Source organism: Populus nigra, chromosome 18, assembly GCF_951802175.1.
Source record: "Populus nigra chromosome 18, ddPopNigr1.1, whole genome shotgun sequence".
Classification (NCBI taxonomy): Eukaryota; Viridiplantae; Streptophyta; class Magnoliopsida; order Malpighiales; family Salicaceae; genus Populus; species Populus nigra.
The window spans coordinates 5,071,567-5,085,886 of NC_084869.1; the positions used below are offsets into that span (position 1 = coordinate 5,071,567).

Below are 14,320 nucleotides of genomic sequence, written 5' to 3' on the forward strand. Positions count from 1 at the left end.
AAGGATGACCAAGGGTGCCTGGCTTACCTAAGGTTTTAAACAAAATTCAAAATCCCTCTTGTACTTGCAAAATTTTGAAGGCAATTTTATGAAATAACCATGAAACTTGAAATTATTCATTTTGGCTCTCCTAATTTATCAAGTCTAGATTCGCTCTTAAACAAATCCCTAACAAACTGGTATATAAATTTGCACTATTTAACTATAAAATAAGAGAAAATTATCCTTGTTATCTTATGGTTTGGACCAAATTACATTTGCCTACCAAGTTTTAAAAAATCACACTTTTCAACCTTAGTCAACACAAATCTTCATTAAAAAAAATACAAAGACTAAATTGCTCTCATATATATTATAACTCAAAAACACAGATAACTTAACTCTTTCTCTCTCATTTTCTTTTTTTTAATTGAAAACAGTAAACTAAAAACCTTTTCTTCCGAATCAAAGAACAAAAATGTAAGGAAGTAATGATTATTCACAATAATTTTTTGGTCACGTGGTGAGATCTTGTAGGTTGTTGAAGTTAGGACAACTTCCTTATGCAAACTAGTATATAACAAATATGTTTAAAGCATTTTTTTTTAGTTAGAGGTTAGAAATTGATGATAATGCGTTTTGTATGATGTTAAAGTGTGATTGTTCAATTGTTTACTATTTATATACATTAAAAAAAAACTTAATTTTCATGTTTTTCAACTTCAATCTTGAAAAGGGCTATAAAGCCTTTAAGCTAATTTGTTTTTCTTTGGTCGATGACATTCAACATAAAATATCTAATTTGACTAGTAGGTACTGATTTATTGTTGTTTAAGTAAACACTCATAAGAACCTTTAATTTGATTTTGTATTGTTCTCGAAAAACCCAAGTGAATAATCTTTCTAAAAACTTGAATTACTATTCAATAAACACTTGTGTGAAGTATGTTAAACCATTATTGAATATAATTAGTAATTGTTTTGTACAAATCCTAAAAACACCCTATTTATCTTAACGGGTTACTATTGTAAGAATTCAAATTTGGATTTTTTTGCTTGAATATATACTAAATTAATGCATTTAACCTTCTATTGATTGTGATTTACTATTTTATTATGGAAGAACAAATTGAAAATTCTTGATATAATTGCTAATCATGGCAGTTTAACATTTGTTCAAAGAAATTGTTGTTCAGACAAAATATCATATATTGATATCTTGTTTATTTGCAAGCAAGTGTGACTTGCATGGATTCAAAATAAAAGATAATAGAGGGAATGTGATTGTGGATGATGCCTTAGACATTAAGGTTATTAGTATATATGACTAATATGAAGAAGAAAAAATTAATTTATATGTTGATGAGGATATTAAAGTTACTCCTTTAAAATGAAAAATCCCTTGGTGTTATTAAGGCAAGCCTAATAATGGTAGATCAACTCATACAAAATATTTTGCTTCTTATGATGATGATGATGAAGTTGGATAAAGTAATAACTAATAAGATTGTGTTTTTACTTGAAATAAATGATTTGGATTATAAAGATGTTAATAGTTTAATTAATGAAGTTGGAGGTTCTAATGTTGGTATAGGTGTGGGTAAAGGTCATGGTATTGGTGTTGGTGTTGATGTTGGTGCAGGTGTTGGTCATGGTGGTGGTGTTGGAGTAGGTGTTGATCATGTTATAGTGAAGGTGTTGGTTATGATATTGGTGTGGGTGGTTATGTGAATATATGAAGAAGATAATGAGGAAGAAGATGAGGACTATATAACTTTTGAAGAGGATGAATTTGAGTTTGCAAATAAAGTCGAGGATGATTGGATTGACAGCTTGGCAAGTGATGGTTTCAATGTGAAAAATGTACATGGAGTATCAGATTCAGAAGATAAATGGAATGTTAGTAGTGATGATGATAATGTTGCAGTTTTGAAAAATCTGATAATTATAGTAGTTATGAGTTTGTTGTTGATGATATTTTATATAAATTAGATATTGTTTTTTATAATATTTTTAATATGTGCAACTTTGCGTAATATTTTTTTCTTTTATTTTATTCAATAAATTTTATGTTTGTATCAATCTGTATTACAAATTGATTTTCATAAACAAATTCATTAAACACAACTAGATAAATTATTCATGTTGCGATATTAATTATCTTGATCTATATTGATCTATTTATTTTTTCAATTATGTTTTTATTTATCGTTACTTACTTTTTTTTCTGTTTATTTACAAAAGGTTTGTGATTTATTTAATTGGATGCATGCATAAGTTTTTCAATTTATATTTACAATTTTTTTATGTAAGAAAATACGTTGAAAAATTCAATATGTTCAAGTTTTTTTTTTTTTATCATGTATTGGTGTTTTCAATTTGATACATATTCTTATGATTTTTTCCCTTAACTCTTTTATAAAAATTCTATAATTTTTAATTTTACCCTTCAATCTAAGTTGATAGTGTATTAGTTTTTTTTTTTTTTTTTGGTCCTCATTGATCGATATATATATATATATATTCCTGTTTGCTATCATTACGTCTTTTTTTTTCCTATCTGATTCAAATAAAGCTAGCTTATTTAGTTGATCGAAACTATAACTTGAGTTTTTGGATTTCTCTTTTTTTAAAAAAAAACATGCTAGCAATGTCTAAATATTTTACTGAAAAAATAATGTAGACTCGCAACACGGGCACCAACCTAGTAAAAACTAATTGTTTTTACTATAGCCTATGTGAGAAATCATTGTTTGCCTCTTCACCCAAAAAAAACTTTAAACATGCAATTAGAAGTATTTTAATATTTTTACAATGCCTATTAGTCATTACCAAATTGATTGATAACAAATAAATCTTTTTTTCATTTCAATTGCACAATGAAACGACTATAATACCATTGGAATAAAATAAATAAAACTAGAGTCAAATGACACTTTTGTGTTTTTACAATGATTTTTATGTAATTATCATGTCTAATGAGGGACAATTTGGTATTTCATTGGGTGTAGAAAATCTATAAAATAAAAAATAAAAAGCACAGTGAAACAATCAAATATCATTGGAAGCCAAAAAATTAAAATTGGCCACAAAGGGCTCTCTTTTTTTCCGTAAAGGTTTTTTTGGTTGTTATGTTGTAAGCCAAAGGGAAATTAGAACTTTTAACAAAGAAAAAAATAAAAATGAAAATGAAAAGTTGTTGGGCATGTATAGCATGCACCATGTGTGAGGTGCCTAAGCACTTTTGAACAACAGATGCAGCGTCTCCAACATCCAAAAATATCTTTCTATTGTGTTGTTGGAAGCAACATCATGTCTTCTTCCATGTGGAGTGATGAGTGTTGGTGCTGGTGGTTCATTGATGAGGCTTTCTTTTTCTTTTTCTTCTTTTCTCTCTCCTCCCCTAAACATTATAATTTGGACCTCTTTGTTGGTGGTATTTCAACTTCAGTCATTATTATTTTGATTTCTATGTTTTGTTTTTGGTCCTTTTATATAAGTTTTATTTGTTTTCACTTTCAACTTTCAATTTCAATTTATCAAATATTATATTTTCTAAATTTATCCTTATTCTTTTGATTTTTTTTCTTAACTCTTTTGTCAAAGTTTTATTGTTTTTAATATCGTTATTCAATCTAAATTGATGTTATCATATGTTTTAATTTGGTCCTCAATGTTTAGATTTCTAATTTCTTTCTTGGCTCTTTTGTAAAAGTTATTGTTTTTTCAATTTCACCCTCCAATCAAAACATTATTTTTATTTTTTATATCAATTTTAACTCTTATTCTTTTGATTTTTTTGGGTCCTTTTACTAAATTGATTTGTCTTTTCAATATAATCATTTAATCAAATATAAAATTCAATTTGTATTTTAATTTTGATCCTCATTCTTTTAATTAATATTTTTTAATTCTTTTCTATAATTAAATATTTTTTTTCAATTTCATCCTTCAATATTTGCTTGATTGAGAATTGGTCTTCCTGGTTTTTTTGAGATTGTGTGTTTCGAGTATAATGACCCGGGTCACGAATTTAAAAACTTAGCACAAGTTTTTTTTATTTTTTAAAAAGGGCTTTACAATTATATATTTTTTTATCATGTTATTCCAACTTCATCACATAGACCATGAGTTTAGCAAGATATCTCAGATGGTTGACGTTGATTACCAGGGTTATAAGTTTAAGCTAACTCAGGTTAACCAAGATCATTTTTTTATGTTCTTTTTTTTACCCTAGTTTTTTCTTCTGTATTTAATAGGTTGTGAATTAAGATACATTGTTTATTTTATTTTGAAAAAAATATTTCTTCCCCTTGTTATCCCAATCACTTTTCTTTTTAAATTTTTATCATTTACTATCGTTTTATTTTTCATCTAATTGAAATATAGCTATCTTATTCGACTCAATTGGGCTAACTTGAGGCACACATTTTTCTTTATTTTTTAAAACACACTTGCAGCATTTGAATATTATTTTTTGAGCAAACAAAAATAGTCTGGCCTCAAGGCAAAGCGTGGGCATCGAGGCTAGTATAAAAGAATCTAAAAATTAAAATATTTAATAATGCATGCATGCATAGTTACACACTTAGATAACTAACTCGTGTTATGTCATAGGTCAGGTCAATTTATTTTTAACATAAAAAAATATTTAAGCATTGCTAACGTGTTTTTCAACAATAAAAAAATCTTAATAGTTAACTCAAAATTCAATATGTATGTTTAATAAAATAGATTGAGGATTATATACACTAATTAATGATAAAAAGAGATCATAACACTAACTAAAAACCAAGTCATGAAGTTGAGAAACATGCATAGATGGCACCAATTTTTAATCATATGCTTTGGAAAGCCTTTTTTTTTTTAAAAAAAAATGGCAGCAATATTTTTATAAAAACATTAACAATTTAAATTTCATTGGAACATAATAATTTTCTAATAAAGTTTTTTCTTTATTAATATCTTTATTTTTTAAAAACAAATATACCATTTTTTCTATGTCACTTTTAATGAAAACTAAAGGAAATAAAAAAAAATACGTAAAAAAAGGACAATTTCAAATAAGAACAAAAAAGACATCGCTAACTAAAACCTCTTTATCTCATTAACATGCTCCTTATTTTTCATAAAAAAACATTTTCACTAGGACATTTGTTTCTTAAAGAACATCCTATTATTATTTTAAAAGCAAGATTATTTTTTTAAAAATAACACCCTAATAATTTTAACACGAGTGTATTAAAAAACACAACAACAACAACAATACAACATTCATGTCTTGTCATATAAAAACTCTTTGCAAGCATCACTAAACTATCTTAGACCTGAATAATTATCTAGTTTGAGTTTCAAATTAAACCAATGAAAGCTAATTTGATGTGATCTAATCAACTTCAGCGAGTCTAAAAGGTATCCTAGAAGATTGATAAAAACATGGATTTACTTAAAAGAAATTTCAAGATGACACCATTTTCTTAAATATCAAGGTGATGACATATCATATTGATATGGTTTATTTAACCTATCAACCCTGCCACCCAAGTTATAGACCCAATCGAGTTTAAAAAGTTTTTTTTTCTAAAATTATTTTTTATTTAATTATATGATAATAAAAAGTGGTCACCACTTTAAAGAAAATGACTAAAAGAAAAAAAAATGATTATGATGGGCTACATAAAAAGAAAGATTGCTCGAGAAGGAAGTAAAAATTAAATGAAATCAAATAATATAACATATAAAAATCATTCTTACTTAATGTAAGGATTTAAAATAAATTATACATATTATATTTTAAATTATTTAATTTTTAAGACAATGAATATGAATTGGTGAAACAAAAATAGGCTAACAGTGTGAGCCTATTGGCCTAACGCGCTTAGGCCTTTAAAAATAAGCCTAGTCGTGTAGGCTTTTATTTTTTTCTTTCAAATTGGTCTTCCACTCATTTTTTAAAAGAACTAAAAGGTGTGTTGTCTGTGTGCCCAGAATTCAGCTACCGTAAAGGTGACAAGAATTTGAGCTATGCATTTTTTATCTCAACCCCATTTTTTAACCTATTTTGATCTAGAAAAACCTGAAAAACACTCTCATAACTTCACGAAACTAGTTTTCCAACTCAAAAAAACTCTTAACTGGTTAAAACAACACAAATCAAACAAAAATAAATCACGCAACGCTAATATACTTTTTCAAGTGATATGGCAACCCAAAAACATTTTGATAACACTCCTTTTGTCAAGCCTAATTTTGGCCATGTTGGTGAACTAAATTGGAACAACCAACCTCTTTCTCTTTCCTTAGTCATTTTTCAGTGAGTCTTTTTGTTCTTCTTCAAATTCAGAAACTAAAATGTAAATAAAATGAAGCTTTGTACTAAGCTTTATAATTTTCAAACTCAAGGGACCAAAATAGAAGTTTGACAAAATTTTAAGCCTAACAGGTGTTGACACCTTTTTTTTATAAAAAAAAGAAGAAGAAGAGCTTATATCTTACCAAGGTTTTAACTTTGATCCCTCCTCATTGCTAATTTCTCACAAACAAGAAAACTAAATAAATTCTTATAAAATTAAGAATCATCTTATGTCAGGACCTTTTTTAAAAACTAATATGACCTGAGAAAAACCAATATGAAATAAATAACTAAACCAAGTTGTCAACTAAAGTCTCTTTCCTTAGTCATTTTTCAGTGAGTCTTTTTGTTCTTCTTCAAATTCAGAAACTAAAATGTAAATAAAATGAAGCTTTGTACTAAGCTTTATAATTTTCAAACTCAAGGGACCAAAATAGAAGTTTGACAAAATTTTAAGCCTAACAGGTGTTGACACCTTTTTTTTATAAAAAAAAAAGAAGAAGAAGAGCTTATATCTTACCAAGGTTTTAACTTTGATCCCTCCTCATTACTAATTTCTCACAAACAAGAAAACTAAATAAATTCTTATAAAATTAAGAATCATCTTATGTCAGGACCTTTTTTAAAAACTAATATGACCTGAGAAAAACCAATATGAAATAAATAACTAAACCAAGTTGTCAACTAAAGTCTCTTTCCTTAGTCATTTTTCAGTGAGTCTTTTTGTTCTTCTTCAAATTCAGAAACTAAAATGTAAATAAAATGAAGCTTTGTACTAAACCTTGCAATTTTCAAACTTAAGGGACCAAAATAGAAGTTTGACAACATTTTAAGCCTAAGAGGTGTTGACACCATTTTTTTTTAAAGAAGAAGGGCTTATATCTTACCAAGGTTTTAACTTTGGTCCCTCCTCATTGCTAATTTCTCACAAACAAGAAAACTAAATAAATTCTTACAAAATTGAGAATCATCTTATGTGAGGACCTTTTTTAAAAACTAAGATGACCTGAGAAAAACCAATATGAAATAAATAACTGAGCCAAGTTGTCAACTAAAGCAATCTTGAAGGATGAAAAAAAATAAATTAATGGTTAGACTAGAAAAAAATAAATAAAGGACTACAAAGAAAAATATTTTATTTTTAAATAAAAGGATACCATTTCACCCTACTTTCAATTTTGGTCCCCTAATATTTAATTTTCATAAACAAACATATTGAAACCTTTTTTACAAAATTAAGAACCAACTCAAAGTAGTGATTTTTTTAAACTAAAAACCTGAAAGAAATCAGTACGAAACAAACCATCAAGCCTAATCACTAATCATTACAATGTGGAACGATAAAATTAAAAAAAAATCAATAGCTAAAGAAAAAAAATTCAGGGACCAAGAAAAATGAAAACATTATGCAAATCCATGATGTTTTCACTCAAAAGCCATTGTAAAACACAAATATTCCTCAAATTATCACCATATCAAGATGATGAATCTTTTGTTTAGTAGTTTAGGTTGTCACCTTGTTAAGACAACCAACCTTTACTATATCTCTCATATCACCCTATCAATCAAGATGAATAAAGTTTTCTCACCATTTTGAGTATATGGTACAAGTCATGTTGCATCAAGATGAAAAAAATCTTTTTCATACTTGGATGTCTATAACAACATCAATATAATACCAAATTTATTATATAGTTAATTACCCTATCAAGATAATTAACATGCAATTACCATGTCAAAATTATCCTTCCTAAAACCAAGGTGATCACCTTATCAAGATAATCCACATATGATCCCATTTCAAGATGGTCATTCCATAGTAGTCAAGGTGATCACCTTGCAAAGATAATCACCATGTTAAGACAACCATTCCTAGTAGATAACAAATGATCATATTACCCCAACTGATCAAACCTTGGGTTTTCTCCTCAATAGTCACGAGTTCGAGTTCCCTCAGGGTCACTAGAGACTTACATGATCGTTAACTTCAGGGCCCGTGAGATTAGTCGAGGTGTGCGCAAACTGGTCCAGGCATTCACGTTAATTAAAAAAAACAAATGATTATATTGTTAAGATGATCCACTACGAGGGTACATTAGGATGATGTGGTCTTTCAAGTTATAAAAGCAATCTCATTAACTAGGATTCAATGTTTAATTTTCATATATTTTTTTTTAAAAAAACACAAAGTAGAGAGTATTTTTCATGATCGATTAAATATTGGGTGGGACAATGAGCTTTTGATATAAATAAAAATGGATACAAAAATTAGAAGACTTTCATTAAAGCAAAGACGAAAGAAACATTGTGACTCCTTGGAAAAACTTTGGAAAATAATGTAATGCTGATTTGCTTCTTTATCTAAAACATTTTATAGTGGCTTTCAAGGATATTGAAGTCTTTTTACATAGTTCATTTGTTATTTTTAAATTGACCGGGGATAATCAGTATTTTTTCATCTTTATTTCACATTGAAACGACCAAAATACTATTGGAATAACAAAATTTAAAACTAGCATCAAAGGATATTGTTGTATTTTCATAAAGGTTTTTTTGTTATTATAATTTAAGATGAGAGACAATTTGGTATTTAAACAAATATAAAAAATAAAAAATAATTAAAATACACAGTAAAACAATAAAAATACTCTTAAAATAAAAAAATCTGAGCCTAAGGTTAAAGGATGTTTTTGGCATTTTACAAATATTTTTTTATAATTAAAAAATCAACTCAAGGGCACTTTGATATTTAGCTAAATTTTTTTAAAAAATAACATGCTTGTCCTGAAGTCCAAAAATTTTCTTCCACTATTAAGGTTGAATTGTTGTTGCGTTCTCTTCCTGTTGGTGCAGAGCATGTCACCATTGGTGATTAGACTTATCATTAGTTGACTTTTTTTTTTCTCTCTACTCCCCTAAAAATTATAGCTTGGCTCTCTTAGTTATTAGTATTAAAACTTTAGTCATTATTTTTTTAATTTCTCATTTATGGTCTTGACTCTTTTATAGAAGTTTATTTGTTTTTAATTTTATCCTTCAATCCCAATTTATCAAATATTATATTCTTCAATTTGGTCTTTATTTTTTGAATTTCTAATTTTTTACCTTGGTCCTTTTATAAAAGTTTTATTGGTTTTCAATTTTATTATTCAATCTAAATTGATGGTATTATGTTTTTCAATTTGGTCATTATTGTTTTGATTTCTAGTTTTTTTCTTTGTTCTTTTGTAAAGTTATTATTTTTTTAAATTTCACCTTTCAATCAAAATATTGTTTTTATTTTTTATGTCAATCTTGACACTTATTCTTTTGATTTTTTTTGTCCTTTTACTAAATTAATTTTTCTTTTCAATTTCATCATTCAATCAAATTTAAAATGTATTTTGTATTTTAATTTTGATTCTCATTATTTTAATTACTATTTTTTTTAATTCTTTTGTATAATTAAAATTATTTTTTTCAATTTTATACTTCAATATTTGCATGATAGAGAATTGATCTTCATAGTTTTTCTAGATTGGATATTTCGAATCTAATGGCCCGGGTTACAAGCTTGAAAAGTTAATACAATTTTTTTTAAAAAAATACTTTATAATTATCTATATTTTTTATCAGGTTATTTGAATATCATGATCTAAGTTATAAAATTAGCGTGATATCTTGAATTGACTTAACCCTGATTATCATGGTTATAAATGTCTAATGACATGTTTTTTATCAATTTTTTATTTTATTTCAACATCTAAATATTATTTTTTATATAAAAAAAATTAATGAATTAATAGCACCAAGACTAGTGTATCGCTGTGAAATAAATGGGTCGAAGGAACGTTGGATTTGAATGTGTGAAAATCAAGCTCACAATGAGTGAGAAGCTCCACCTGGGGCTCGACAACAACTCCTAAACCAAGCAGCGGCCTTATTATTATTATTATTATTAAGTTTATACACAAAGCAAGGAAATTAAAACACAAAAATAAATAAAAAGGACAAAGCTGGCTCCAAATTCCAAACTGCTTGACTGAGTCAAGCCTTCTGTTTGTATCTACCAACATAGAGAACCTGAGTCTCTCTCACTCGCTCCGAGCCACTCAGTCGAGTTGTTTTAAAAAACTTCTTCATTCAGTCATTAGGTTTCCACCAGCCGAGCCACACACGCAGGCGCAGACACGCCCTCTCTCTCCTTCCTTTTATGACTTAATAAAATTTTCTTCTCTCAACAAAAAATAAAAAAATCTATCAGTCTCTTCTTGCTCGGCTTAGATCCGGCTTAGTTAGATCCACAGCCTTTCTTTCTTTCTTGATCTCCCTCCCTCCATTTTTCTCTCTCTAGACTCTCTCTCTCTCTCTTCCGCTCTGTAACACCTGTCTCTTTCAAAGTTTTTCTTCTTCATCCACCATAAAAAAAAACCCTCCAAATCCCAGTGATTAATGGTAAGTAACGTACTCTAACTACCTCTCCCTACACTTATACCAAACAACACTGCTTTCTCTCTTGATTTCGAATTTTTTTTATTAATATATAATTTATGGGCTCTTTTCTTTTCTCTTTCAGATTTTTCTTGTTAGAATTGGAGAATTTTTTGAGAGGAAGAGATGGATTTTGGGGTAAGAAAGAAGGATCAAGTTAAGCTGTAAAACTTTCTTCTTCTTCTTCTTCTTCTTCTTCTTCTTCTTCTTCTTCTTCTTCTTTTGGTGAAAATCTCTCTTTTTGTTGTGTTTTGGGTTTCTGACACTATTTTCTGGTTGTTTTTTTTTGGCTTTCTGTGTTGATAAATAGTGTATGGTAAGTAGTAAGCAGGCTGTTGTGTTCGTCTAATTAGTGTGTGTATTGGGTTGTTTCAGACAGGAAGTGTGAGTGGGAGAGCTGCTGCAAACCAAATGGAGTGGACTGTAAATAATGCGTTCAAAACTTACAAAGGTAAACTCCATTTTCACATTTTAAGTTTGGTCCTTCAGATGGGATTGGATTCATTGTTTTTCTCACATCCTGTTGCATTTTACTTGTAAAGCTCAAGGTTTTGTTTTGTGGGGTTCATTTTTTTGTTTGTACTTCCAATGATGGATTTCTTGATTACTAAGTTTTAATCCAATAATCGTGCTGTGATGTGGAAAACTGGGAATGGAACTGATTGGATATTGCTTGTGTATGTAACTCTAACTGTACTCAGCTGTTGCTTGTGGAGTAGATATGGATCATCCCAAATCAATGATGGATGTGGCACTCATCCAAAATGTCGATCCAGTAGATATTGGACTGGGATCTTCAGAAAAGGGAACTACTGTGGTTCCAACAAAAAGAAAGAAGACAATGACTTCAGTCTATCTTAAATTTTTTGAGACTGCTCCTGACGGAAAGAGTCGGCGGTGCAAGTTTTGTGGACAAAGCTATTCTATTGCAACTGCCACGGGTAGGACTCCTATGCTAGTTCCATTTCCTCTTCTTTTCTCTTCAATTACTCACATGTTGTAACTTGTAAGTATCTAAAATGAAATTGAGATCCAACACTGAAACTACTGACCTGAGCTTTGTGCTGCATTATGAGTCTGTTGTCCCGAAATCATGTGGCTATGTTCTAAATTGAAGTCTCCAATTTGCTCTTTGTTTTACCTTCTTGTGTTCTATTTTCAGATGAATTTGAGCATGATATCATGACAAGAATTTCTGTGTGCATGTAATGGTCTTAATTTATTTGATGAAGGCAATTTGGGGAGGCACCTGAGTAATCGCCATCCAGGATATGATAAGTCCGGAGATTCAGTCACTAGTTCAGCACCACAGCCCATCACTGTGGTCAAGAAAGCTCAACAACAGGGGAAACAACAGATGGATTATGATCATCTAAATTGGTTGCTCGTTAAGTGGCTCATCTTAGCTTCTCTTCCTCCTTCAACCTTGGAAGAAAAGTGGTTGGCAAACTCATTTAAATTTCTAAACCCATCAATACAACTCTGGCCAGGTGACCGGTACAAAGTAAAAATCCGTGAAGTTTTCAGGAGCATGCAGGAAGATGTGATGGCTACTTTGGAAAAGGTTTCGTCCAAGGTTTCAATTATTCTGGATTTCTGGAGCTCCTATGAGCAAATATTCTATATGAGCGTCACATGTCAGTGGATAGATGAAAACTGGTCCTTCCAACAAGTCCTTCTTGACATATGTCAAATACCTTACCCTTGTGGTGGTTCTGAGATTTATCATTCCCTGGAAAAGGTTCTCAAGATGTACAACATAGAGAGTAGAGTCCTCTCATGCACTCACGATAACAGTCAGAATGCTATTCATGCGTGCCATACTCTGAAGGAGGAGTTAGATGGTCAGAAACTGGGGATGTTCTGCTATATTCCTTGTGCTGCTCGCACTTTGAACTTGATTATAGAAGATGGATTAAGAACCACAAAACCAGTAATATCTAAGGTCAGGGAGTTTGTGCTAGAGCTAAATTCATCAGCCAAGATGTCAGAGGATTTTATTCAACTAACAGCAGCTTATCAGGAGGGCAGTTGGAAATTTCCACTTGAAACTTCAGCACGCTGGAGTGGTAATTACCAGATGCTTGATATTGTGTGCAAGGTAATTGCTCTTTCATCTGAGATCTCTAACATCTTAATATGAGATAAAGTGAGAAAATATGAACTAGGGTTTTATTTATGATTGCAGGCTGGAAAGTCTATGGATGCCGTTATGAGAAAGTACGAGGAGACAATTGTTGGGAGGACGGTGCTGAGCCCTGCAGAAAAGAATGCAGTTAGTATCGTGCATAAATATTTGGAACCCTTCTACAAAACCACAAACAACATTTGCACAAACAAGTTACTCACCATCGGGCTGGTTCTCTTCTTCATGGATCACATCTCTGAGATGATTACCCTATGCAAAGATTCCCGTCTCAGCTCAGATTGGCTAAAAAGTGCTGCTGAAGACATGGCAACAAAGTCTAGGAGTTACACCACACAGGTTGGCAACATATTCATCTTCATGACAGCAATTCTGGATCCCCGAATCAAATGTGAGCTCATCCCTGAGAGCCTCAGCTCAGGAAACTATCTGGAGGAAGCCAGAACTCTATTCATAAGAAATTACTCTAGCAGCCATTTTTCATCCATGACAAGTGGGTATGGTGCTCAAGAGATTGAAGATAGGGGGAGTGTTTCCTTTGCAGAGGAAATTGCTAGGAAGAAGCGAAGAGTGAGCTTGAGCAATGCAACCGACGAGCTTACTCAGTACCTGTCAGAGCCTCCCGCTCCAATACCAACAGATGTCCTGGAGTGGTGGAAGGTCAACAGCACGCGCTATCCACGTCTTTCAGTGATGGCCCGGGATTTCTTGGCTGTGCAGCCGACCTCAGTGGCGCCTGAAGATCTGTTTTGCAGTAAAGGTGATGAAATTGACAAGCAACGATTTTGTATGCCACATGATAGCACACAGGCGATTCTTTGTATCAGGTCATGGATGCAAGGAGGGATCAAGTTGAAGTGCAAGTCAGATGAGATAGACTACGAGAGATTGATGGAAATGGCAGGTGCTACAACAGCAGAAATCACTGTTGGCCTGGACAAGAAACAAAGATGATAAAAGACACGTCGATGAATGAGAATACAGGATGTAATTTTGGTGTAATTTAGTTGATGGAAGCAAAGTGCACTTGCTGCCTGTAGTTTAGGTTATCTCCTGCATAGTCCATTTGTAATTTAGTTGCCTCTTAACTCACGAGACGAACTGGACGCCCAGAATTTTTTTATAAACTCTGTTGTATCTATCAATGCTATGCATGTGCGGTTCAGAATCCCCAAGAATGCTAACCAGAGACGAACAAATTATGGCATCTTTGTTTAGCTGTAATGGATCGATCAAATCTCATGGTCCATTACTATGATTGGTTTTGTGATTTCTAAACTTGTAATATGATGAATGGTTACGATTGTAATGACTAATGATTTGCCATGCCCGGAATCTTCAATTCCGAAGGCCCTTTGGTCCTCTGACTACCA

General features: G+C 30.7%; 1 protein-coding gene across 6 annotated transcripts; it reads left to right on the forward strand.

Moving 5' to 3' along the window:
- The first annotated feature begins 10,452 nt into the window (after window positions 1–10,452).
- On the forward strand, window positions 10,453–14,115 carry LOC133678064 (zinc finger BED domain-containing protein DAYSLEEPER). 6 transcript variants are annotated; one of them, XM_062100244.1, is made up of 6 exons: window positions 10,453–10,765; window positions 10,887–10,965; window positions 11,177–11,252; window positions 11,503–11,742; window positions 12,034–12,902; window positions 12,990–14,115. In XM_062100244.1, exons 3-6 carry the CDS (start codon window positions 11,213–11,215, stop codon window positions 13,899–13,901), a joined length of 2,061 nt encoding a protein of 686 aa, XP_061956228.1. In that variant the 5' UTR covers window positions 10,453–10,765; window positions 10,887–10,965; window positions 11,177–11,212; the 3' UTR covers window positions 13,902–14,115. The 6 variants fall into 6 exon arrangements, with proteins under 6 accessions (XP_061956228.1, XP_061956229.1, XP_061956224.1 ...); XM_062100245.1 differs by having other exon boundaries at window positions 11,521–11,742; XM_062100240.1 differs by having other exon boundaries at window positions 10,887–10,957.
- Window positions 14,116–14,320: the final 205 nt, after the last annotated feature.